This window comes from Amphimedon queenslandica, unplaced genomic scaffold (assembly GCF_000090795.2).
Source record: "Amphimedon queenslandica unplaced genomic scaffold, v1.1 AMPQUscaffold_13471, whole genome shotgun sequence".
Taxonomy (NCBI): Eukaryota; Metazoa; Porifera; class Demospongiae; order Haplosclerida; family Niphatidae; genus Amphimedon; species Amphimedon queenslandica.
The window spans coordinates 204487-229749 of NW_003546293.1; the positions used below are offsets into that span (position 1 = coordinate 204487).

Sequence of the window (25263 nt, forward strand, 5' to 3'; positions counted from 1 at the left end):
TAGATTTTACATTAAAATTAGAAGATTCTAGTGATAAAAAGAAGAGAGGGGAGACAATCTAGTGATGAGATTTATTATTATTAATGATGCAGTTTTTAGTTCATTCAAGTGACATTTGAAAACGATTTTTTATCTCTGTACATTTGAAGCTCATCTTCTGTTACTGATGGAGCCAAACCGGCCACAGCTGACATGAAATCCTCTTGACAGACTTCAAGAGTCTCAGTACAGCCTTCGTCTCCAGCACCTAAAAAACATTAAAATTAGTAAAAGACCATGAACTACATGAAGTACACATGTATAATAACGGTCATAGTTAAAACAAATATTTTGCCAAAATTGAAAAGAAGAGAATTTTCCATTATTATAATTTTATCTGATACATGTACATGTACTTATGTTGTGTAGAAAGTTTGACCTGATTCCGATCAAATTTGGATTCATTTACAAATTTTTAAGTTGCTAAAAATACCCACCAATTGTTACTGTACAATAACGCTAAACCAGTAGCCCTCCACACACTCTCTCTCTCTCCCTTACCTCTTGCCTCTAGTAGATGTATCTGTTTACGAAGTGCCCCCATCATAGCATCAGCACAAAGAGCATAAATATCAGCTCCAGTCAAATTACTCGGACATGACTCAGCAATGTCTTCTAAATTAACATCATTACTCAAGTTAAACCTAGTCAGAGAAGAAAGGAGGATAACAAGAAACATTGTGACTCTTTACGAATGGTAAAGAATATTACAACCATAGAATTTTGTGCTAGGAGTAATATTAATAAAAAATAAATATTCTTCAATGAAAGACTGTTTTAAATACAATGTACATGTGTACATGTAGAAGCTGAGGGTTGCATGCATTACTGGAGGCCTGAGCTACTATTCAGAAATGTACATGTACAAGTTCATGTATTTGCATGTACATGTAGATGTACATGTAGATGTACATGTACATATATTTCTTTGCTTTACTTTCTAGTGATTGCTTTTAGTATGATCAGTTTAGACTCAGTATCCTCGCATACATCAAGATAAACCAGTCTGTCAAACCTGTTTGGAAGAATAATCGCAGTACATTAATGTCGTAAATTATTATTATGACAATTGATACAATATCTTGTACCTTCCTGGTCTCAGTAAAGCTGGATCAATCAGATCTGGTCTGTTAGTGGCTCCAATCACAAAAACATCACCGACTTTATCCATCCCGTCCAGTTCAGCTAGTAACTGTGACACAACCCTACACAAAAAATATAATCACTTCATGAGACCAAGGGATGTCCCTACCTATCCATGACGCCTCCGGAATCTCCCGACTTCCCTCTGTTAGGAGCAATGGAGTCCAACTCGTCGAAAAATATGACGCAAGGGGCGGCACCTCTTGCACGACTGAAAACTGAAAAATTATAAATAAATTGTAGTTTTAATGTACAAGTAGATGTACAACAGACCTTCTCTTATGTTCTCCTCTGTTTGACCGACGTACATGTTAATGAGCTCAGGGCCTTTGATGCTAATGAGGAGAAGAGTGTATCATAAAATGTAATAAAAATGGAGCATTCTCTCTTAGCTACTTCTGATGAAATACCACTATACATAGTACAGGGTCTTAGCTAAATTTTAAAGTACAAAATGTCGCTTTACTATGCAAGAATTTAACCACATTCACCATCCAAAATTACATGTACACGCACATGCATATGATAATGATTATTTTGCTCCATGTCTAAAAGGACAATTACCTAATGAAATTGAGTGAACATTCTGTTGCAACAGCTTTAGCAAGGAGAGTCTTCCCAGTCCCAGGAGGACCATACAATAAAATACCTGCAAAAATATATTTCAATTTTTTTAATTTTCACGTAATTAATTAAATTAACTATTGATTAATAATTATTAGTTTACAATAATAAAATTTATTGCACATCCAATTAATAATAACAATAATTATTACCAGATCTTCTGAGTCCACTAGCAAACAGCTCAGGGTGTAACAAAGGTAACTGAATAGTCTCCAGTATCTCTTTCTTTGCAGTTTCCAAACCACCCACGTCTTTCCACTTAACATTAGGTATCTAAGGAGGGGGACACACCTAGCAACGGAGTACAGGAGAGGGTTACCTTTACTGATCCAATGGAGAGTGAGTGGAGTGAGTGGAGCTTGTCTAGAGACTGGAATAAATGTTTCTCTGTCACTAGTAGGCCACTGATTGATAAGTCTTGTAGCATGTGCCAAGTCTTTGGAGTATCAAATGTCTGTAGATTGAGATCTCTACAAAAGAAAGGGGGGGGGAGAAAAAGAGGGAGAGAGAAGAAAAGAGATAGGAAAGGGGGAGAAGAGAGAGAGAAGGAGAAAAGGATAAAGAGAGGGAAAGAGAAAGAATAGGAGAGAGAGAGAGAGAGAGAGAGAGAGAGAGAGAGAGAGAGAGAGAGAGAGAGAGAGAGAGAGAGAGAGAGAGAGAGAGATAGCAAGCTATAGATGTACTAGATTTACAAACCTCAATTGGTCTTCTAGTGCAAATTGTCTCGCCTTTAAGAGTAAAGTTTGAAAGTCTCCCAGTACAAAACCAGCTGTTCTCTGGGCTATACTAAAAGTATCAATCTCGGAGCTCAAGGGTATGTAACGTCCCAGGCCTTCAAGTAGGTCACGCCTCTCTTCTAAAGTAGGCGGAGTCATTATCATCTCATGAAGGAAACATTGCTGTATCCGAGGGGAGACAAGACGAGAGTCTGGAGCCACTCCCACTAATATTACCGGAAAATGACTAGATAATTAAAGGATTCCTTAAATTATAATGTAAATATCAGATAAAAAATTAACTAAAAATTTGGGGTGAATTCGGAGCCATTTTTTGGAAAAAACCATGGGCTATAGTACAGGGTATTTTTTAGATTTTTGACGTTTTCTTAAAATGGCCATAACTTGAAAAATTGAACTCCGAATCAGTTCAAACTTGCTACACAGTATAAGGACATCAATATGTATCAGAAAATGTAATAAAAATTTTGGATGATTTCGGAGCCATTTTTTGGAAAAAACCATGGACTATAGCCTTGGGTATTTTTTAGAATTTTGCCATTTTCTTAAAATGGCTGTAACTTGAAAAATTAAAATCGGAATCAGCTCAAACTTGTTACACAGCATAAGGACATCAATATGTATCAGAAAATGTAATAAAAATTTGGGGTGATTTCGGAGCCATTTTTTGGAAAAAACCATGGGCTATAGCCTTGGGTATTTTTCAGAATTTTGACGTTTTCTTAAAATGGCCGTAACTTGAAAAATTGAAGTCGGAATCACCTCAAACTTGCTACACAGCATAAGGACATCAATATGTATCAGAAAATGTAATAAAAATTTGGGGTGATTTTGGAGCCATTTTTTGGAAAAAACCATGGGCTATAGTACAGGGTATTTTTCAGAATTTTGGCATTTTCTTAAAATGGCCGTAACTTGAAAAATTGAAGTTGGAATCAGCTCAAACTATCTACACAGCATAAGGACATCAATATGTATCAGAAAATGTAATAAAAATTTGGGGTGATTTCGGAGCCGTTTTTTGGAAAAACCCATGGGCTATATATAGCCTTGGGTATTTTTCAAAATTTTGCCATTTTCTTAAAATAGCTGTAACTTGAAAAATTGAAGTCGTAATCACCTCAAACTTGCTACACAGCATAAGGACATCAATATGTATCAGAAAATGTAATAAAAATTTTGGATGATTTCGGAGCCATTTTTTGGAAAAAAACCATGGGCTATAGCCTTGGGTATTTTTCAGAATTTTGCCATTTTCTTAAAATAGCCATAACTTAAAAAATTGAAGTCAGAATTAGCTCAAACTTGCTACACAGCATAAGGACATCAATATGTATCAGAAAATGTAATAAAAATTTGGGGTGATTTCAGAGCCATTTTTTGGAAAAAACCATAGCCTTGGGTATTTTTCAGAATTTTGACATTTTCTTAAAATAGCCATAACTTTAAAAATTGAAGTCAGAATTAGCTCAAACTTGCTACATAGCATAAGGACATTAATATGTATCAGAAAATCTAATAAAAATTTGGGGTGATTTTGGAGCCATTTTTGAAGTTAATAAGCTACATGCATGATCTAAAAAGGAAGTTTATACCTCACAGAAGTTAATCAAATTGGCTAAGCTTCCAGCACATTGCATTAGGTCATTGATACATTAAGTGCATCGGAATGTCATCCAAGGATTACAACTGACCTGTTGTTTGCTTCAGCAGTTGCAATGTACTTCTCAAAAGCTAAAACAAGCCTTGGCTCATCTTCACGTGTCCCTTCATTTTGACCGGACAAAGTCAAAACTTGCAGTTCCCTCAATATCAAGACACAAGGAGCATTTCTAATAGCTGAGGGAAAGAGAAAGAATAATTTTAAAAATTAAATGATAAAATTAATCTTTTAATTTAAAAAACTAAATGATAAAAAAAGGTAAAAGCTTGTAAACCTTCTTCAAAAACGAGTCGAAGTGTTGTCTCTGTATGACCAATCACATCACTGGTAATATCGTAACAGTTAATCTAATAAAAATAAAATTATTATTATTAATCTTTTTAAATCACCTCCATCACGTGTAATCGACATTGCCTAGCGACTGCTCTTATTACAGTCCGTTTTCCCACCCCAAGGGGTCCGGAGACTAGCGTCAAAGAACATTTAGAGAGACGACCATTTCCACCACTACTGCTCCTGGCCACGCCTTCTTTAGCCCCGCCCACACTATAAAAATAAAAGTACCATAAAATTTGGTTGCGTAAAATTATGGTGAAATTTAGTCTCAAATTTGATGGGGCCCCAATAGCAGCATGCAAAATTTTTAACTACCAAAACCTTTTAAGATCAATTTTCAAAATTCTAATACTCAAAATTTTCTAGCTATACAACATAATTTCTCTCACTTTCTCACTCTTTCCCTACCTAGAAAATTGATGTAATTTAGTCAAAAAATGTCCAAAAAGGCTCCGACAATATTTCTCAAGGCCAGGTGGGTGGATTTCCTCCCAATAAGTGGTGGGCGTGGCAAACAAAGAAGGAGGGGCCAGATACGGCAAATATGAATGCGACGGTCCACTCTAAAATTAAAACACTCGTAGCTAAGGTCAGAAAAAATAAAAAGTACTCACGTAAAATAAATTATCTTCTTTTATTAGGCCACCCTCTTCTATTTCTTCAGGCTCAGTTCTGATGACTCGCAGTAAGAGTGGACCTATGAGTCACATGATAGTCATGTGACGTAGTTGTACATGTACATGTAATATATCGGAGTGTGTATTACCGTTGCTAGTTCTGAGACTGAAGACATCACCTTTGCTAACTTTTAATCTGTAAATATAAAATTGAGCAACTACCATGATCATTCTGCTTCTTTTTTCTCTCTCTACCTTCCTTTATCCTGATCTCTCTCTCTCCCCTCTCTCTTCCCCCCCCCTCTCTCTCTCTCACTTTTCAGTGTTCTTCCTCAGGTATTGCTGTATATTTAGTTTCCCTTCAGCTGGTATTGGCACATCATGCTTCACAACTAGTCCAACCATTATCAAATTCACATGTCTCTTGCTACCTGATCCTATTAAAATAATAAAATACATGTGTACATGTATTTTATGAAAAAAAGTACCTGAAAGTGGGTGTAATTTTGATTGACTTAAGGCGGATGAGGGCGTTGTCATTATATCCTAAAAGTTATAAAAAAATTTTAGTACACATCTGTTAAAATAAAAATCTGAAAAATATAGTAGCACAGATAAAGAGGCAATTAATATTTCTTTACCTCAATTTCAACATAATAGCGTTTCGGAGCAATTGGGAGTGTCTCCGGAAACAGATAAAAGAAGAGTTCTGGGTGAATATAAGCCGACTTCAAATCTTGCTCAGTAAACTTCTGCCCGATCTTCATCAAAGGACAAAACTCCTGCAACTCAATTTCATTGTCGTACAAACGGACAATTGTGATATGCTTCCTGTCTTCGGTCACACCCTCTTCTCCTTCCTCATCTCCCTCTCCTCCTCTTAGGCTATTTTTAAGAGGTATCACAAGGTTGCCATATGTGGGCGGAGCTTTTTGGGCGGAGTCAGGCTTGAGAGATGTGACCAGTACGTTGTGTAGATTAAAAATGTTGAATTGAAGAGAAAGGGATTTCGGTAAAAGGATGAAATGATATTGTAATTTGAAATTAAGGACGGGTCTGACTTCGATTAAGAAACGAGGTACTTCTAATTTCAGAGACTGAGGGAGGGATGCAGGTGGTACGTCTACATCTTCTAGCACCTCGTGAAGCCCGTCATCATATCGAAAATCAGACGCAGACGAGAACGAAGCTGAACGATGTTTGATTGGAGTGAGAGACCCAAACTGATATGGCGACGCAACCCTTTCATCAAAAATATCATCATCTTCATCAACATCGTCGGACTCGTTCCCAGGGGAGACGCCCCTAGGCTCTAGAGTGCCCGTACGAGAGAAGCCAACTTTTCTCGAGAGCTCATTCGCTATCACAATCAAGTCAGTTTTTTCTGATACACGTCCCTGTTGAGTGGGCGTGGTTGCTACCACGTTGAAAACAACTGGTGGGGTAGTAGTGGTCACACAGTCTGCAGGGACATCAGTTTCAGACTCAGTTAGAGGTATTTCACTACCAGATTGAGTATTAGGAATGAGGTCGTTAGAACTGCTACCACTGGTGTCGGGGTGCTCATTAATTAGAAACTCTTGTTCAGGGTATGGTTGGTGGGCGTATTGAAAGGTCTGATTTAAAATGACGGTTTCGTTTTTCGAGAGAGAATAGAGTTGAGCAATGCTTTGTTTGATGAGATCGTCTGTGATTCTATCATCTTGGGTGACGGAGAGGTAGGCCTTTTCTAAGGGGGCGGGGTTAGATGAGCGAAACCACACCCTCTCACCATGGTAGAAACAGAAATTGTTAAGAAAGGACTGAGAGACTTCGAGAATGAAAGGCAGTTCCTCTCTGTTACCCCTAGAGGAGCCTCTATCCACCGAGCAAGAGACTTGTATAACGTTAGGGAAGTGAACAGTATCGTAATTAGGAGCACCAAAGGGTCCGTCCGAAAGCCTTTGAGTTTGTAACGTGTTGTACTTGCATATAGCAATACAAGAGAATGAATAACTTCCTAAAGGTGTCGCCTCTACAGAACAAGAGAGCAGTACGCGTTGAGGCGACAGAGAGCTTGATTCTGAGCGCTTTATAAGACCTTGTAGCCAAACGTCCTCCATTTTAATCTTAATAAACCAAAGACCACGCCCACTGACCGCTAGATAATTAATATTATGATGACGGCTCTGTACTACCATCGACATTCTTCTATGCAGAAAAGAGACGGGCTAAAACTTATAGAAGAGATATCAGTAAAAGAAGGAGACCATGTCCTAGATCTAGGCTGTGGCACTGGTCACCTGGCGGTAGTATTATCAAAGATTGTAGGTGAAGAAGGGAAAGTAATTGCTGTTGATCCAAACAATGAACGAATAGAGCTAGCAAAGGAAGTAAACAGTTCTATTAACATAGAATATCTGGTTGCTAGTGATGCAGACTTTCCTACTGATCAGCAATACCATAGCGTAATCTGCACTGATGTTATACATTGGATAAAGGACAAAGAGAGCATATTCAAAAAAGTTTATTGTAGCCTTAGACCAGGTGGTACGTTTGGATTTACAACATTTTCCAACGAGCCAAAACACCATCCAATTCTATTTGAGATGTTCCCTCCAAAGGTGCTACAAGAAGTTATCAATTTGGCTTATAACACCTTGACACCAGAAAAATATAAAGAACTAGCAAGTTTGACGGGATTTGAGGTGACATTCATGGACGTATTTGAAGCTCAGATGCACTTTCCAAACATTAATGCGTTTGTTGATTACTTTTACAGTAGCTTTCAAGGAAAATTTGATCCCAATTCTCCAACTATAAAAAGAATTAAGGAGAAATACAAAGGACAGGAGCTGGTTAGGATATTACCAAGATTGACTGTCATTTTAACCAAGCCAATTCAATAGTAGATAGTAACATTGTTTATTTAAATTACTGCATACTTATGTTCTCACATTTACAGTTTTTGATTTCAAAATTAAAAAAAACAATTGTAATCTGTCACATTTTTTTTACCATGAGCTGAAATCACCAAAACCTTTGGATTTAGTTTTTGTAGATGGAAATGATGACGATGGAGTCCTTTTACTTGATGAAGCTTCGCTGACAGAAGAGGAACTCAAAGTTGAAGAACTGGTTCTCTTTGACCTGCAAATAATCAAACAAAATACACATGCTAGTTTTATAGCAAAACATGTACATGTTCAATCATCAATGCAGCAAAGTTAGTAACTCAGTATGCTTGCTTGTACATTACATTTTCATTAACATTATTTTTATTGTACATTACATTTATAATTTATTTAAATTTTCAATCAATCTTACCCAGCTAATGAAGAAGATGGTGGATCAGGTGCTGCCTGTGTTCCTTTGATTGTCTTTGGACTGATATACTTCCCTATTCCTTTTCTATACACAGTAGGTTGTGTTGAATCATCCTTCATCAGATATCATTATAATATTATTTATTAGGATTGTTATTTAATACTTTTTTCTTCTTTTTCTTTGATTCCAGAGCCTCAACTTTCTCCTTCTCATCTTCTTCCTTTAGCTATGGATAAAATGACTATAAAGCTACATGCACTGTTACAGTGTTTTCTTTCTCCATTAGGCAACTTTGTTGAAATCAACTGCAATTTTATAGAAAAATGTTCTATTTCAGGCAACAAAGTTGACACACATCAAAGTAACCAAAAAGTTACATTGATGCTTTCAACAAAGTTGCCATAGTGGATGTTGGGCTTTTATTCATAATTTAAAGTGAATACATGCAAAGCATGTAGCATCACTTATTGCTGTCACTTTAGTTTACCTGCAAGTCAACTTCTTCAAAAGGATCAACAAAAACAGAAGCACTAGTAACTTTAATTTCCTCCTAAAAAAGAAAGAGATAATGTAGTGAGTGTGAGAGAGGATATAAATCTAGCAATGGGCCTACCATTGGTCTATCTTTGTCAGTCCTAACTCGCTCTAGTTTTAACAGCACGTCCATGCCACCGACAAGTTTACCAAATACCGAGTGCTTCCTGTCCAAATGATGGCAAGACTTGAATGTTATAAAACTGGAGTAAGGGAACAAGAATGGCAAGAAAAAGAAGAGGAAAAAAAAAAAGAAAGAAAATAAAGAAAAAAAATACAGGAAAATAAACAAGGCTCCTAGCTTCATTACAATTGTGATCCATTAGTATTTGGCCCACTGTTGGCCATACTGAGTATTCCTCTCTCAGAGTGAGTGAGTTGCGGCTTGAACTCGTCATCAAACGGCTTACCCCAAGCAGATTCGCCACCTCTGCCTGTACCGGTTGGATCCCCACCTTGAATCTAAGGAAAAAGCAAAAAATGATGTTTAAAAATAGAATGATAAAGTAACTTTACCATGAAATGTCTGATGGAGCGATGAAATACTAGAAATTAAAAAATTAAAAATTTTTTTCTAACTATAAAAATCATGCTTACTAGTGTCATCATAATAGCCTTTTTTGCATAAGAGAATAAAATTTTCACAAGTTTTAGGAACCTATTAATCATGATGTAATAAGATATTGTACATGTACATGTACATACTCACCAGGTCACAGTGTAATTCTAAATTAAGATCACCCATGTTTGTATGAAGCCTGACATAACCTGGAGAGAGACAAGATCAGATTAAAGAAAGGAGAAAGAGAGTGAGAGAGAGAGGGGAGAGAGAGTGAGTGAAAGAGTACTTTAAAAAATAAATCAATCCCCACCTTTCTTCTTAACTCTACTGTAACGTACCACATCTTGCGACAAAATATCTACACAACAATCATGACTAGTCAATGAATGGACCAGTTATCATCACATCTTACCAGCTTCATTATACGTAGCTACTTCAGCAACAGTACTGGTAAAGGACTGAGCTACTGCTCCTGTGGAATAGTGAGCCTAAAAATCAAACAATGATTATTATCAAGAACTCAATACATAAAAGAACTCTTGATATTACACGGTTGCATATAGTACTGCTAACTTACTGCATTTCTTGCTGTCAGCTTCTCTTTTGTCTTCTCTTTCTTTTCCTAGTAGAAAAAAGAGCAGGAATGTCACAATGGCCAGCACCTGCTAACTAACCGGGGCTTTATACTCTTGGTATAATCCTTCCAAGGCAGCTTTTGCCTCTGGGTTTATGACACGCAAGCAATAAGTAGGATCTTTCTTAGCTCTTTCAATCTCTATCACAATAATGATAATGATGATATTTGATGGATGGTATTTCTAAATGGCTACTCTTCATTACCTTCTTCATCAACTAACAGGTTATTCTGCACATGATAAAAGTTTGAAATGTCAAACTTATCCAGTGCTTTCGGGTCCTAAAAATCATCAGTCTCACACAAAAAGACAAAACCCAGTCCAGTACCTGTATGGTCAATATGTCTGACCTCTTGAAGGGAGTGTCGTCTATCAAGTCCCTAAAATGTTTGGTGCTAATATTTAACCTTTCAATAGCCTAAGAAAGTACAAATAAATATAATAGTCATGCTATTTCTTGTTCTTTTTCTCCCTCCCCCTCTCTCTCCTTTCCCCCCTCTCTCTCCTTCCCCCCTCTCTCTCTCCCCCCTCTCTCCCTCCCTCTCTTCTCTTACATCATATGAGTAGACATTACCGCTCGTCTTTATCGCCACAATGTGAGTATTCTCGTTGAAAACTTTCAAAGTAATGGGACAATGATAATCTCCTAAAAACAACAACAACAACAATGACAACAAACAAACAAACAAACAAACAAACAAGTACATTCACACCTTCATTATTTTTGTGGAATTTCAATTTCGTTAGAGATTTTGCATCCATTGGCTAAAACAATTTTAGAAAGCACATGTATACAAGTATATTTCCGCCTTTTACCTTCCCAGTAACTGGGCTATGTCCGTATTTCTTCAAATAGGGAACGATGTTCCTAAAAATAAGTATGATGAAAAATAGAAATGTGCTCTAATTAAATTATCAATTTATTAATTAAACTAACATTAGATCAAATACCACGCCTTCAGGAGTACACAGAGGATGTTCAAAAGGTTGTAACGACAAACTGGATAAGAAGAAGTTAGTAATAATTAATGACAAAAAAGAGTTAATAATAATTATTATAATAATAATAATTATTATCAAGATATTAGCACCTGCAGCAGCTAAAAGGGAGACGTTTGAATTCAGACTTTCCTCCTCTAGCAGCAGCAGCTAAAAGTGAGAGTTTATGAAAAGAGCATCAATCAATTATTAGGTTTATAATCATACCTGCTTTCTTGCCTCCATAAATAGTTGACCATTCTGTGCAGGTCAAGTAACTATCAAAAAAGAACTGGTTATACTTTCTAAAGGCAAAAAACTTACAGCTTGTCCTTCTGGTGCTGTTTTTTACCCATTATTCTACTTCAACTTTTTAGGAAGGAGGAGTCAAATACATGCAAACACGCCCCTTTTGATGGGCGTGGTTTGTACTCAAAATGGCTTCCTTAAGCGATAGACTCCACAATGTGTACTCTAATATATCTGCCTCTAGAGAAGAAGAGGCACAGGCTCGGGCTCAGGATCCAGAGGCTTTAATGCCAACACAAGTATTTGATGACTATTGGATTTGGCAGGAGGCTCCAGAGGAAAAAGGCGAGACTTTGGGCAAGTGGCTGGTCTTTAAGCACAAATCAGTAATTGATAAAACTTGGGCAACAGTTCGCAAGGCAGTTGCTTCTGGGGAACTGGGTCCTGGATGTAATGGTGCTAAAGTAGCAACAATGTTGGAGAATCCTACAGCTACGAATCCTGATATAAAGGTCATTTGTGTCTACACTACAGCTGAAGATGTTGATCCTGTGGGATTGAAGCTTATTCAACTTGTGAAGCAAAAGATACGGTATAAAACTGATGAAGCAACTATGGCGGGTGTGTATGCTATAAATGGGTTCACAAAGACAACATGCAGGACACTCGACTGGAATAATGGAAATCCCAAGTTTACGGAATAAAAATGTATTGTTACTCGTTTAAATTAATTTTCTCGTTGTGTAGCTATTCAAAACTCAGTTGCAGCATTTGAGAATAATTTTTGTACAATAGTATCGCTTGTGTTTATTATTGTGTCAATTTTTGTGATTAAAGAAGTTGATTAATGCTAAATTTCTAGAGAAGTTGATCAATGCTAAATTATCACCAACAATACACTACAATCTGTTCTAATCTAATATACTAATTTTAAATTATTATTGTTTTCTTTGCAAAGCTTGTCATACAACCACTGCCAGCAGTGGAAGAATCACTTCAAGTAATGCTACCAACAGCAATAGTAGTTGTGCCTAAATAAAAAAATAAAGATAAGGAAAAATAACTATGAATAGATTTCATACCATTGAGCTCATTGTGCTTGTATCAGCAGCAGAAACTGCAGATCCAGTTGGGAGAACACTTGGGAGGACAGTTGGTAGGGCAGTTGGTAGGGCAGTTCCAGTAGCAGTAGCAGCAGTACCAGTAGCAGCAGTACCAGTAGCAGCAGTACCAGTAGCAGCAGTACCAGTAGCAGCAGTACCAGTAGCAGTAGGAGCTACAGTTCCAGTAGCAGTAGCATCAGTTCCAGTAGCAGTAGCATCAGTTCCAGTAGCAGCAGTTCCAGTAGCAGTAGGAGCTACAGTTCCGGTAGCAGTAGCATCAGTTCCAGTAGCAGCAGTTCCAGTAGCAGTAGGAGCTACAGTTCCAGTAGCAGTAGCATCAGAAGCAGTAGAAGTAGTTCCAGTAGCAGTAGAAGCAGTTCCAGTAGCAGTAGAAGCTACAAGTACATGTGTAGCTGTCAATTCAAAAAGTATTTATTTACTAACCTATAGAAGACCCAGTTACAGTCACAGACCCTAGGGATGTGGCTAATGATGTTCCAAATTCGTTAATAGCATTCACAGATACATCGTAAGTCCCATCGGCAATAGCAATTGTCCATGTAACACTGTTGCCTGAAGTGTAGCTAGCTATGGCATTGCTTTCTGTTATTGCTGTTCCAGAAGATGGAGTAAAGGTGGCTCTGAATGTAAGTGATGTGTTTCCACTGGTAGTACCAGCAGCACTGCAAGATAGAGTCAGCGTGACTTCACCAGAATCAGCATTTGCTGAACCAGTAGGAGCCATTGGAATTCCTTTGCAAATCAGAATTATGAAAATTGTAATCACTGATTAAGGACAAACCTGTTGTTGTGTTAACTTCTACATCATTGCTTACATCATGGTTAGCACCATTGGAGGAATTAAGAGCAGCTCTGCAATAATAAGTGGTATCAGTATAAACAGGGCCAATTGTGTACGACCCAGCTCCACTAGTTAGGCAGGAACCAGTTGTTGCAGGGCATGGGTTTGTGTATTCTAAATCATCGTCTTCCTCAGTTGTACACTCACTGTAAAAGGTAGGGGAAGTTGCACTGCTATGAACTGAAGCTCCAGTCCATCTAACAACAATATTACCACCACTGTGGCTTGCTGTAACTGTGCCAAGGTTTTCTATACAAAATTGAGAATTGGGTATGAAATTCAGTGTTGCTGTAATTATATGAGCTATTGCAATACAGCCAATCAATTACTAAAATTGACCAATTATTATGGTTATCATTAAAATCACTCATAAATGAGACATAGCTTATCTGGCAATAAGAAATATAACTTACGGGCAGGAATAGTCACTGAACCAAGTGATAAAGCTGAAGATGTTCCAAAATTGTTGGTTGCTGTGATGGTTAAAGTATATGTACCAGGAGTGATTCCAGTAATGTCCCAGTCAATGGATGCTCCACTTGTGTAACTGGCCATTTGATTTGTTGCCGTTTCCGCTGATCCACTGGATGGTGTGAAGATGGCTGTAAAGTTGAATTGTGTATTTCCAGACTCTGTTCCAGCTGATGAACAAGCTACAGTTACTGTGATACCTCCAGTTACTGTACTTCCAGTAGAACCTGTTGGCTGTGGAGGGATTCCTATTAATCATTAACAATAATCATAATAATAGACTTGAGCTATTTTCCTTGTTTTTACCTGATGTAGTTGTAACTGTTCCTCCACCATCATTTGCTACAGAGCTTCCTCCTGAAACTATGTGAGCTCTGCAAGTGTACACAGTTCCAGAAATAAGGCCACTAATTGTTTTAGAACCTGCACCACTGCTGAAGCAAGAGGACGTAGTTCCAGGACATGAATTTACGTTCATCAAAGTTGTAACTCCACCAGTTAAGCACTGACTGTAAATAACTTGGCCAGATCCAGGACCAAGATTTGCTCCTGACCAACTTACAGTAATGCCACCACCAGAAGCTGCAGCATAATTTACAGTTCCCATTGTGGCAGCTACAATTAATGAAATGTAATAATAATTATTAATGCCAATTAATTACTACATAACCAATTATTATGTTATCATTACAATCACTCATCTTATAATCAAATTACTTTAAAATTTTTATTTAATTCTTAATTACCATTACTCATGAAAAAGGAATCATTGATTTGTAATAGCTAGGTGAATGTAAACATTGAGGGGGCGAACATGAGCTATCGATTGTAAAATAAAATAAAATAAAATGATTCTAATTTAGCTCTTGAGAGAGAAAAGAACGTTAATCTTTCTTGTTTTAAGACCATTACCTGCATGCATATTCAGACCCCAACCTCACAGTCGGGGTTTGAACAGAGCAAATACATGAAATATCACCTTAGTCTCACCCCGTCCCTTCGCTAACTCCACGTCCACAACTACAAGGAGCAAAGGGGCGGGGCAAGACTACTACCACGGCCACCGGTGCACCAGCACCTAGTAGTAAAGTACGAAACTGCGTGGGCAGAAGTTATCACCGTATTGATTCTAATTTTAGGCATTCAATAATTACAATGTAAAAGTCAAAGGAAAAGAACCAAATCTTTGATTCGAAGAGAATATGTCGATACCATTACTAGCCAGTTCACTAAAGCTATATGTTACCCATTCCATGTGTTCTTTTCCTAGCTTAAAATTGTCTACTGTTTCGGAGGAAAAAGGTACAGAAACTTTGTCACTTTTACAGCACAAAATTATGGAGAAGATCTATGAGCTACAAGTCTGAGAATACTCTAGTTACATGCAACTCAAAGCACTTGATTGTAAATTATTACTTGCATTTATTAATAATTTATGTTTATTAATAGTTATTAATTGAAAAAATGAGCAAAATTGCAAAAAATTAGTACACTTTAAATTAATACCATTAACAAATTGCAAATACCTTAAGGAGACAATTATTAGCGTGTACTTATTTTAGCGATTTTCATGAAATTGAGATTTGACTGGTACTTAATTTAGCGTTTTTGATCATTTGGTATTAATAACTTCTAGAAGAATTAAAGGGGCGAGTCTAAGCAAGCTATAGATTATGTGCTGTGATCTACATGTATGAGCAAAGCAAAGCAATTGCACAAGTCTAAATACACTAATACAGTAGATCTTGTTGCATTAATCTTGCTTAAATTGCTTCATCACTGACTCTGCAGCCATTAACATGTAAAGTTATCTTGCTTACAGTTAGAAGCAGTCACTGAACGAAGAAGACTGTCATCTGCTTTGTTAACCTAGGCTAACTGCTAGAGAAGTCTTTGGACAGCAGTTTAGTATTATCTTGCTGACCCTTTGCTGCAAGTAAGCTCAGACTTGCTGACGGCCGCCATTTTATTCAATGTGACCACACCCACTTTCAATGAAGAAATTTAAATTAGCGCGGACTTAAGTTAGCGATTTTTTAAAAATCGCTAAAATTCGCTAAATTAAATACCCGCAAAAATTGTCTCCTTAAGGTACTTAAAAATAAATGACTTTAAGGTAACTTCACCCCCGATCCATTGGTTTATACAGGCCACCCACGCAGTTTCCAATCCCTTTATACTCTAATATCTATGCCTATATCAAATAACCAATCATCAACCAATAAAGAGAGAAGAAATAGTGCTTTCTTCAACAAAAAAAACTTGCACAAGCACTGTAGCTCACCGAAATTAATTTTATAAAGTTTCATTAAGTTTCCAGATTTTAAAGAGCTGGTGAAATAGCCTTTAGAGATCCTTGAGATAGCTCCTGTCTTCTCTAGCTAATAGAAAACTCAAAATTTTATCCGTTGAAACGCCGCCATCTTGATTACTTCGACCACACCCCCTGTTTTATTTCAATATTTCTTTTTATATCAGCCAATTTTATAATTAGACGGCATACGGAATGCGTATCGCAGGCACTGAACCGGTTTGAAACTGATTCCCATTATTATTATTATTATTATTATTATTATTATTATTATTATTATTACTATTATTATTATTATTACTATTATTATTATTATTATTATTATTATTATTATTATTATTATTATTATTATTATTATTATTATTATTATTATTATTATTATTATATATATTATTATTATTATTATTATTATTATTATTATTATTATTATTATTATTATTATTATTATTATTATTATTATTATTATTATTATTTATTATTATTATTATTATTATTATTATTATTATGAGAGAAAAGGGCAACAAAAAGAGAGGAAATATATAGAAAGGAGGAGAGGGAGAATTATTATTATTATTATTATTATTATTATTATTATTATTATTATTATTATTATATCTCAAACCACCTCCAATATATGTGGTTTGAAATCGTATTCAATAGATAATAACCAATGGCAGCTGGATGGAAAATACTATCAAAATATACAAGATCATCCTGAACTGAAGATAGTGTGTAATCACTTGATGTGCATTGGAATGTGCATCATTTCTAAACCAGTTCAAACCACATTGCAAGTGTAGCTAGAAAGGCCTTTAGAGGCACGCTCACCCCAATTACTTTAAGATATTTTTTAATTTAATTCTTAATTACCATTACTCATTAAAAAGGAATCATTGATTTGTAATAACTATGATTACAACTCACTGGTATGCATGCATAAGATATAAGTTATCTGGCAATAAGAAATATAACTTACGGGCAGGAATAGTCACTGAACCAAGTGATAAAGCTGAAGATGTTCCAAAATTGTTGGTTGCTGTGACGGTTAGAGTATATGTTCCAGGAGTAATTCCAGTAATGGACCAGCTAGTGGATGCTCCACTTGTATAACTGGCCATTTGATTTACTACAATTTCAGCTGTTCCACTGGATGGTGTGAAGGTGGCTGTAAAGTTGAATTGTGTATTTCCAGACTCTGTTCCAGCTGATGAACAAGCTACAGTTATTGTGATGCCCCCAGCTATTATAGTTCCTTTAGAACCTGTTGGCTGTGGAGGGATTCCTATTAATCATTAACAATAATCATAATAATAGACTTGAGCTATTTTCCTTGTTTTTACCTGATGTAGTTGTAACTGTTCCTCCACCATGATTTGCTACAGAGCTTCCTCCTGAAACTATGTGAGCTCTGCAAGTGTACACAGTTCCAGAAATAAGACCATCAATTGTTTTAGAACCTGCACCACTGCTGAAGCAAGAAGACGTAGTTCCAGGACATGGATTTACATTCATCAAAGTTGTAACTCCACCAGTTAAGCACTGACTGTAAATAATTTGGCCAGATCCAGAACCAAGATTTGCTCCTGACCAACTTACAGTAATGGCACCACCAGAAGCTGCAGCATATGATACAGTTCCCATTGTGGCGGCTGCAATTAATGAAATGTAATAATTATTATTATGCTTTCAACAATAAAAAATACCTTGTGATTTACACAGAACGACCAAAGACACCAAGACAATGAAAAGAGAAAAGAGAGATGGTTGGGGAGACATTTTTTGCAGCCTTCAAATCAAGCGACGCTCCTTTCGAATTATTTTTTATGCCATGGTAACCGACCGTAATCAGACCAATCGGATTGCTCGTATGCATTCGGCGCATAGCAACATCGCCGACCAATAGAATTCGCCATATCTGGCCCATAAGTGACTATTGAGCATTTTTGTGTGGAATTGAGCAGAGAGAAACATTGCAATTTTGTCTAGTATTAGTTTCAAAAATAATAACTAATTTTATTAAAGTTTAATGAAATAATTTTAATTATACACATTATTAATATTATTAAAATCATAAGCATCCAGTCACTTTGTTCCTTTGCAATGACACTGAGCGTTTATGTCTTTCAGAGAATAAGGTTGAGAGACGTGGTTTCAAAGCTGGTAGATGTACACTTTCATGCAATCTGCGATAAGCCTTTTCCTTCCTAAAAATTATTATTATCGAATTAGATAATTACTTAATTCTTTATTTATTATACTTACACTGTATCATTTCTTCTCACTATTTGGGGCAATTTCGTACTATAGCTAATAATGAAGGGTTAATTATTTCAGTATGGTACATACTTGATTGTGTCGTCGGCATCTTCTTTGTCTTCTGCTCCGGTCGGAGGAATATAAGCTCTGGCAATGAGATAGGCATCTGGTGTCCACTTCTCTGAGTACAAAAGGTCTTCAAGATCAGCCTTTAGCTGGAAGAGCTGCATAATTATTAAATTGAAATGGTAGGTAATTAATATGGTATTATACAGATGTACTTCATGACTCTGTTGCTGATTGATAGCTCTTAGATCTTTTATAAGTCTTTTGCACTCACTCATTGATAAGGGAAAGTCTTCCTGCTCTTTATAATCGACACTCATTGGACAGTCAATGTCAGAGGGTTCAAAACTATAAAAATGATGATAATTATAAGTATTATGTTGCATTGGTACATATTGTGAGTTACCTGTGTTGCACTTTTTGTTCAATCATCTTCATTAACCTGTCATTTCTCATCCTCTCATTCTTAAGGCTTCTCTGTAGCTCTTTCATCATCTCAAATTCTTTTCGCTGGGATTGTGGCCTTGATCGTTCTTTTTCTCTTGTCAATAAGCTTCTCTTAGAGTGGGCTGCAATAAAGTGAATTACATTGCAATAATTATACTTTATACTTACATGATAGGCCACATCGACACATGACAAGCCGGAAGTTTAGTTCTGCAAAGGAGACAGTAAGCATAAAGTCACAGTGAATATTCATAGCAAACCTTTATTCTCAACTTTTAATCTTTCCAATTCAGTGTGTAGTTGTTGCAAAGTGTCTTTATGCTGTACCCTAAAAAAGAAAAAAATAACACTGTTCTGTTGCCAATGATCAGTGTCATACATAGCAAGACCCAAAAGGCATAAAAGTTTATTTACTTACTTTAAGAAGTCTACAGTTCTTTCTAAATTCTTCACTTTTTCTGTTTGCTTTCCACCTTTGGAGCTGATATTTGCTGCACCAGAAGTTACTAGCCCATTGTTTGTCAGTGAATCGTGAGGAAGAGAGCTTAGCTCCCTGCCAAAGCCTCTCACACCAGCCCCACCTCCTCCCGTTAGCCCAGAGCGCCTCCATGAGGGTCCCCTGTACGTCCAAGAGCCTTCAAGTGACGCCCGAGCAGCCATAACTGACTGCTGCAGAGCACTTGTGGATAGGTTGCTATAGAAACGAGCACACACACCCACCAAAATGGGCGTTTATTAGAAAACAAAATGGCGGCGTTGGAGGAACAGTTGAGATTCAATTTGAGCGTTCCCCCTGATCCAGCCAACATGTCCACGCGGTTCAAACTGAGACCAGCTCCAGTGATCCTCCATAAACTATCTCCTCCTGCTCCTGTTGCTCCTCCTCCTTTATCGCTGTCTCTTCAAGCAAGAATGGAGTTGGCCTCCCGTTTAGCTAGAAGAGAATTACAAACAGCACTATTAATGAAGAATGCAACACTACTCTCAAAAGAACCAATAGTTTTTAATAATGTACGTTCAGCACCTGTACCACCTCCGAAATGTCCACCCACACAGGATGCTACTAAATCCAATCTCGCCAAATCTAATCTCGCCAATCATCAGAAATCAAAATTTAAAAGGGGAGGAGTCAAACATGTTACCATAGCAATGACGGAAGGAGGCCCGTGTGAAGAAGCCAAGCAGTTAAGAGACGAGCTGACTCAGCAGTTACACTGCTATCGTCTCTCGTTGCCACGCCCAGCCCACGAGACAGGTAAATAAATAAATAATTTTCTAAAATTAACTTCTTTTTCTGGTAGTTGTATTGAAATCAGATTCCATTGGTGGCAGCGGTAGACTAGAGTGGGTTGGAGAGATGAACAAGGAGAGAAAGATTATAGAACGTCGGACAGAGGAGCAGCATATTAGGAATATTAGACTACTTTATCAATTGAAACAGAAGGTCAATATACATGTATAGTGTATCATTATTGTTGTTGTTGTTGTTGTTGTTGGTTTTTGTTTATATTTTATATTTATAGATTAAAGAAGCTGAGAGGGCAATGAGCAAGGTGAAAGAAGGGGCTGATTTTGTTAAAAAGGTGAGTATGACTTCGCTCAAAGATCCTGTACAGTATGCAGTACAGGTATTTTTTCAAAAAATTGCTAGGAGAGAATTCTTCTTTTTTATATTTTTTTCTGATACATATACATGTTTTTATGTTGTTTAGAAAGTTTGAACTGATTCCAATCAAAATTGGATTTTTTATGAATTTTTAAAGTTGTTCCAAAATCAGGTCAAAGTCCCTGTACTGTAGTACATGGTCTCGAGCCAAATTTCACCAAAAATGAAAAGGAGAGAATTCTCCATTTTTATAACTTTTTCTGATACATATACATGTACTTATGTTGTGTAGAAAGTTTGAACTGATTCCGATCAAAATTGGATTTTTTACGAATTTTAAAATTGCAGGTCAAAAATCTTCTACTATTACTATTTCATTTCCTCCTCTCTTGTTCCTCCCCCAATAGTCTCATGCTGTCCAACAATTAGCAGGTGCTCACAGGACAGCTCTAAGAACCCTTCACTCTCTCACTAATACAGCCTCTAATGGAACAGACCCTAAAGTAACTCATCAACTTATATCGCTACTAGAACTCCTTGCAAGGATCTCGTCTCAGTCTGACGATGGTTTTGAAGACACTGAGCTACTGGAGGGTATAAAGGGCCTAAGGGAATCACTTGTCGATCATTTCGCTGTAGTTAAGTCTGCTTCTGTCGCCGAGGAGAGAAAGATCGCTTCACTTAAATCGCATGATCTTTCGACAGTCGCAAAACCTTCAGGAAAGAAAAGGAATATGAAGCAAAGACTTGGCTTTAAACCAAAGAGTGTTATTTTGAAAAGAAATTATACACAAGGTGGCCATGGCCATGGCCCGAAGTCGAAAGTAGAAGAAAAGAAAACGTTTAATCGTACAAATGGAGTTAGTCCATCTTTTACAAAGAAGAGAGAAAATAAAGTTGCTTTAAAAGAAAGACGTGATGAGCCATTGTCACTCTCTGCTCCTCCTCCTCCTCCTCCTCCTGCTAGTGATAGAACTGAGAATGTGGAGAATGTTAGTCGTAGCCATTTCGAGAAAGAAGTAACAAGGTAGAGAACTATTAGTACCGGTACTTTATTACCCTCAAGCATGCATTATTTATAACTAGGTACATGTACTTTTAGAGTTATTATTAGAATTTTATTATTGTAAAATAATTCCAAGTTATTTTTCTCAGACACATGTGGTACAATGCTAAACTAACGGAGAGCGTTCGTCAACTTGACTCGACCCAAAAAGAGACCTTGGGCAAGTTATCGGAGCTGGAAGAGAGAGTGAAGGAGATGAAGGAGCAAAAACCTCCTCCGCCATTGACTGAGAAGAGAGAAGACAGAGGGACACAAATGACACCAGAAATAAATGAAAAAGTAAACAATTTAAATAATTGTACATTTACATGTATTTTTTTAAATTTATTATTATTATTTATAGTCTACGTGCTTTAGCAAAGATGAGAGTACAGTACAAGTGAGTGGAGATGAAGGCAAAGGGTTTTTGGATAGAACTGCCGTGAGAAAAATGATGGAGAGACTTGACGAAATTGAAGTGAGAAACGTGCATGTTCTGAAAAGCTTTTTTGTCTAAAAAACCTACTCTTAAGTTAAGAAAATAAATTGATTTGTTGATCTCTTAGAAAGAAAAGACTGAAATACAAAGAAGATGGCAGTCTGTATCTTATGATGATCCCCTTACCTCTTCTCGAGAAACCTCTCCTTCTCCTCCTCCTTTATCATCGTCAGGTTTTGACTCTAGTAAGACCTTAGCTCCTTTATCAGCTGAGACTGTCGATAGTATACTGAGATATCAGGAGTTATACAAGAATTACCTGAAGACTACAGGGATAGATACTGAAGGAGATTTTAATCCATGGAGTATGGTGGACAGGTAAGGGCAATACAAGGACAGGTATATAATGTTAATAAAAATGGAGGATTCTCTCAAAGACCCTGTAGTATAATAAATAGTACAGGGTCTTTTTCCTACTTTTGAGCAACTTTAAATCCAATTTTGATTGGAATCAGCTCATAAGATAAAGAAAATTTAATAAAATGAAAAATTCTCTCCTAGCCATTTTCAGTGAAACACAAGTGCATGTACATACACATGTAAGCCGCTATAATTTTTTATTCATGTAAATTGATCAGGCAACCAAATTTTTAATATAATTATACCTGGTATAAAGGCCCCAATATGTTTTTCTGATGAAAACCCACTTCATAGAATGATGCACTTTCTTTATTATTAATTTTGTAGTATCTGTGATGAACTGATGGAAGAAATGCTCACAGAAGTGATCGGTGAAGTTGATAGTGCCCTAGACACTTATGTTCATCAACTGTTTGACAGTGAATTCCACATACCATAATGAACATACAGTGACAGCATATTTACTGTACATCATTATTGCTACAATTCACATCAATTCTTATCAACAAAAAGAAAAATATTTATTAAAGTTTCATTGCAGGGGATTTAGGTGATAATAATAATAATTTTGAATGGTCACTACATAAACGTGTACATAAAAAATTAACTTCAAATCATTGGTACCAACACACAATACACATTGTAAGAAATGCTATAAGTTATTCTTTTCAAGAGTAGAATCATGCAACATATTATAATAATTATACAACTTTAGATGATCATGCTTTCATAAGGACAACCATTAGTGATAAAAGAAAATCCTCCATTATTCATTAGAGCTCATCTTCATCCGACTCCACTATCAGTTTCTCTCTTTCTGAAGGCATTGCTTTAGGGAGTCCCATCTCTGGTATGGCAATGGCCATTACTCCACCGGGTTTAGGAAAGAAGCTATTCATCGGCTTATACTTTCCAGGAGTAACCCTCCTCCTCCTCTCTCTCATGGAGCTGTTTCGCCTCAAGTAACATATCCATATTGATAGTAAGAGTATAAATAGAACCAAGGAGATAATGAATAGTGTGAACAAGAGGATGTGATGCTCTATGAAATACACTACTGTGATGTGGTTCGTAACTGCGGGACAGTCGTTTGAGCAGTTTGTGGGCGTGGTTAACTGGGTGTAGTCAGGACTGATGTCGATTGGATCGTCCGATGTGTTGTGGATTGTTGTGGGCGTGGTCAAGTCAGGCGGTTCAATGGTCACCGTGGAAATGGAAGACGGACAAACGATGCTATCTGCAACGTCACTGACTATATCTGCTGGTTGTACCAAACCTAAAAAATAATTAAAATAATGGTTTATTTATTATTTTGTGGCCAACAATTATCAAATAAAATAACGGTAATAGTTTATTGTGGCTATGCTATGTCTAATCACAATAACAGCAGCAGCTGCAAGGAACAGTGTTCAAATCACCAACACACTGAGTGTGTACAAGGTCACACTGTTGGGCTCTGGGAAGTGGATAAATGAACTTGTACCATGAACAAATAATACCAGGAAGGACTCTATTTACTCTTGCTCTGTTGAATACAGACTATTCTAATTTATAATGATGTTAACACATCTCCTTGTTCATGATTCAATTCATGATTTCAATTTTCAACTGAGGGACAGTAAGGGTCTATATTAAATTTCATGCTCTTTCTTTGCACTGAAAATCAAATGTATATTAAAGTACCCGAATCATATTCTCCATCTTGAGTGACTACTGATTCTGATGCTTTAAGAGCGTGAGCTGTGATCCATTCCTCAACTGGGGCCTTGTCCACCCACGACATGTTGTACATACAACCCAATGTAACTAGTGCTAGAGGCTGAGAGAGAGGGGGGGAGGGAGAGGGAGAGAGGGAGGTTAGAGATAATCAAATCCTCTTCTCTTTTGCTGTAATAACATTCAGACATTTTTATCTTTATCTTTCTCTCCTTATCTCTCTTCCTTCCTACTTCTCTTACCTTTTCTTCTGATAAATGCGGATATGGTGTAATGATGTGCTTCCTCATACAACCAGAAAGTATGTCCTTCATTGCAATAACTTGATCCATGGGGGCACAAGGGTGATACAACAGTACAACAGCACCATACTAAGTGGGAGGGAGAGAAGTGAAATAAAATGAAAGAGAGAAGTCGTTTCTTTCAAAAAGTACCTTTAAAACATGCAGCCATCTTTGTGGAGGTAGATAACTATATTCGCCATATTTAGGTGCCAGAGGTCTATAGTCGCCACTGTTGATAGTATTAAAAAAACTAATTACGTAAGTGGGCGTTGAATACTCACCTTAAAGGAGGCGTGGCTGAGTAATGAAGCTCTTCACTCATGCATTTAGTTCCGCCATCCTATATAGTACAAAATAAATGGGTGTGGTGAACTGGGTGCGGTTTAAGAATGGATACATACCTCTGTGTGTTCAGTACAGAAGTTGAGGCCAGCAGGCTTGAGATACTAAACAAGACAATAATTCGATTTTATTAAAGTAAAAAGTGACATACTTCTTTGATTATGAGTCTATTTTGATCTTTGCAGCTACCATCTTCACCAGAAATGTCTTCCTCTATTTTGTACTAAGTTGAAGAAAAGTTGATGGAGAAAGACAGAGAGAAGGAGCATTTAGAGTAATGAGGCATTGCTAGACTCTACAGCCATACCTCTCCATTGTCACATATCTGAGATCCGTCCAAAAGAGAAGAGCAAGAAAATAAAATAGCAAACAAAAATAATAAAGAAGAAAAATCCTTCATCATCTTTTCCAATTATTGAGCCACACCCAAAACAATGGCGTCATCATTAACTGTGCGTGACGTCACGTCCTT

The 25263-nt window shown here is 36.9% G+C and overlaps 7 protein-coding genes across 8 annotated transcripts; 2 read left to right on the top strand and 5 right to left on the bottom strand.

The window, feature by feature from the left end:
• Window positions 1-4: 4 nt before the first annotated feature.
• LOC100634391 (peroxisome biogenesis factor 1-like) lies at window positions 5-7358 on the bottom strand. The gene is made up of 19 exons (XM_019994512.1): window positions 5801-7358; window positions 5648-5705; window positions 5476-5596; window positions 5309-5355; window positions 5157-5239; window positions 4951-5105; window positions 4596-4752; window positions 4481-4553; window positions 4238-4382; window positions 2503-2769; window positions 2126-2276; window positions 1959-2079; window positions 1747-1831; window positions 1456-1517; window positions 1292-1400; window positions 1128-1244; window positions 977-1054; window positions 541-683; window positions 5-247 (listed from the first exon to the last, which is right to left on the bottom strand). Exons 1-19 carry the CDS (start codon window positions 7343-7345, stop codon window positions 105-107), a joined length of 3660 nt encoding a protein of 1219 aa, XP_019850071.1. The 5' UTR covers window positions 7346-7358; the 3' UTR covers window positions 5-104.
• LOC105312131 (malonyl-[acyl-carrier protein] O-methyltransferase-like) lies at window positions 7293-8152 on the top strand. Its single transcript, XM_011404524.2, has one exon. It carries the CDS (start codon window positions 7316-7318, stop codon window positions 8045-8047), a length of 732 nt encoding a protein of 243 aa, XP_011402826.2. The 5' UTR covers window positions 7293-7315; the 3' UTR covers window positions 8048-8152.
• On the bottom strand, window positions 8084-11584 carry LOC100634517 (peptidyl-prolyl cis-trans isomerase-like 2). The gene is made up of 22 exons (XM_019994515.1): window positions 11499-11584; window positions 11403-11452; window positions 11288-11345; window positions 11134-11196; window positions 11013-11064; window positions 10910-10961; window positions 10751-10842; window positions 10525-10614; window positions 10402-10477; window positions 10236-10336; window positions 10139-10183; window positions 9974-10049; window positions 9872-9919; window positions 9709-9767; window positions 9597-9657; window positions 9516-9544; window positions 9310-9461; window positions 9079-9202; window positions 8953-9015; window positions 8629-8691; window positions 8466-8578; window positions 8084-8288 (listed from the first exon to the last, which is right to left on the bottom strand). The coding sequence occupies exons 1-22, from the start codon at window positions 11528-11530 to the stop codon at window positions 8153-8155; spliced, it is 1635 nt and encodes a 544-aa protein (XP_019850074.1). The 5' UTR covers window positions 11531-11584; the 3' UTR covers window positions 8084-8152.
• A 661-nt stretch (window positions 11585-12245) lies between these two features.
• On the bottom strand, window positions 12246-17997 carry LOC105312132 (mucin-19-like). 2 transcript variants are annotated; one of them, XM_019994513.1, is made up of 9 exons: window positions 17874-17997; window positions 17511-17819; window positions 17147-17452; window positions 14166-14474; window positions 13802-14107; window positions 13329-13637; window positions 12971-13279; window positions 12506-12900; window positions 12246-12454 (listed from the first exon to the last, which is right to left on the bottom strand). In XM_019994513.1, exons 1-9 carry the CDS (start codon window positions 17944-17946, stop codon window positions 12386-12388), a joined length of 2385 nt encoding a protein of 794 aa, XP_019850072.1. In that variant the 5' UTR covers window positions 17947-17997; the 3' UTR covers window positions 12246-12385. The 2 variants fall into 2 exon arrangements, with proteins under 2 accessions (XP_019850072.1, XP_011402828.2); XM_011404526.2 differs by having other exon boundaries at window positions 12506-12921.
• Window positions 17998-18110: 113 nt separating this feature from the next.
• Window positions 18111-19631, bottom strand: LOC105312133 (uncharacterized). The gene is made up of 8 exons (XM_011404527.2): window positions 19358-19631; window positions 19200-19267; window positions 19108-19149; window positions 18899-19061; window positions 18708-18840; window positions 18517-18650; window positions 18433-18471; window positions 18111-18374 (listed from the first exon to the last, which is right to left on the bottom strand). Exons 1-8 carry the CDS (start codon window positions 19597-19599, stop codon window positions 18239-18241), a joined length of 957 nt encoding a protein of 318 aa, XP_011402829.1. The 5' UTR covers window positions 19600-19631; the 3' UTR covers window positions 18111-18238.
• A 35-nt stretch (window positions 19632-19666) lies between these two features.
• LOC109580922 (uncharacterized) lies at window positions 19667-23085 on the top strand. The gene is made up of 8 exons (XM_019994514.1): window positions 19667-20194; window positions 20241-20383; window positions 20463-20522; window positions 20953-21572; window positions 21701-21890; window positions 21955-22068; window positions 22157-22407; window positions 22777-23085. The coding sequence occupies exons 1-8, from the start codon at window positions 19687-19689 to the stop codon at window positions 22886-22888; spliced, it is 1998 nt and encodes a 665-aa protein (XP_019850073.1). The 5' UTR covers window positions 19667-19686; the 3' UTR covers window positions 22889-23085.
• On the bottom strand, window positions 22933-25242 carry LOC109580924 (uncharacterized). Its single transcript, XM_019994518.1, has 8 exons — window positions 25099-25242; window positions 24943-25014; window positions 24851-24895; window positions 24731-24789; window positions 24600-24678; window positions 24408-24536; window positions 24133-24268; window positions 22933-23725 (listed from the first exon to the last, which is right to left on the bottom strand). The coding sequence occupies exons 1-8, from the start codon at window positions 25192-25194 to the stop codon at window positions 23223-23225; spliced, it is 1119 nt and encodes a 372-aa protein (XP_019850077.1). The 5' UTR covers window positions 25195-25242; the 3' UTR covers window positions 22933-23222.
• Window positions 25243-25263: the final 21 nt, after the last annotated feature.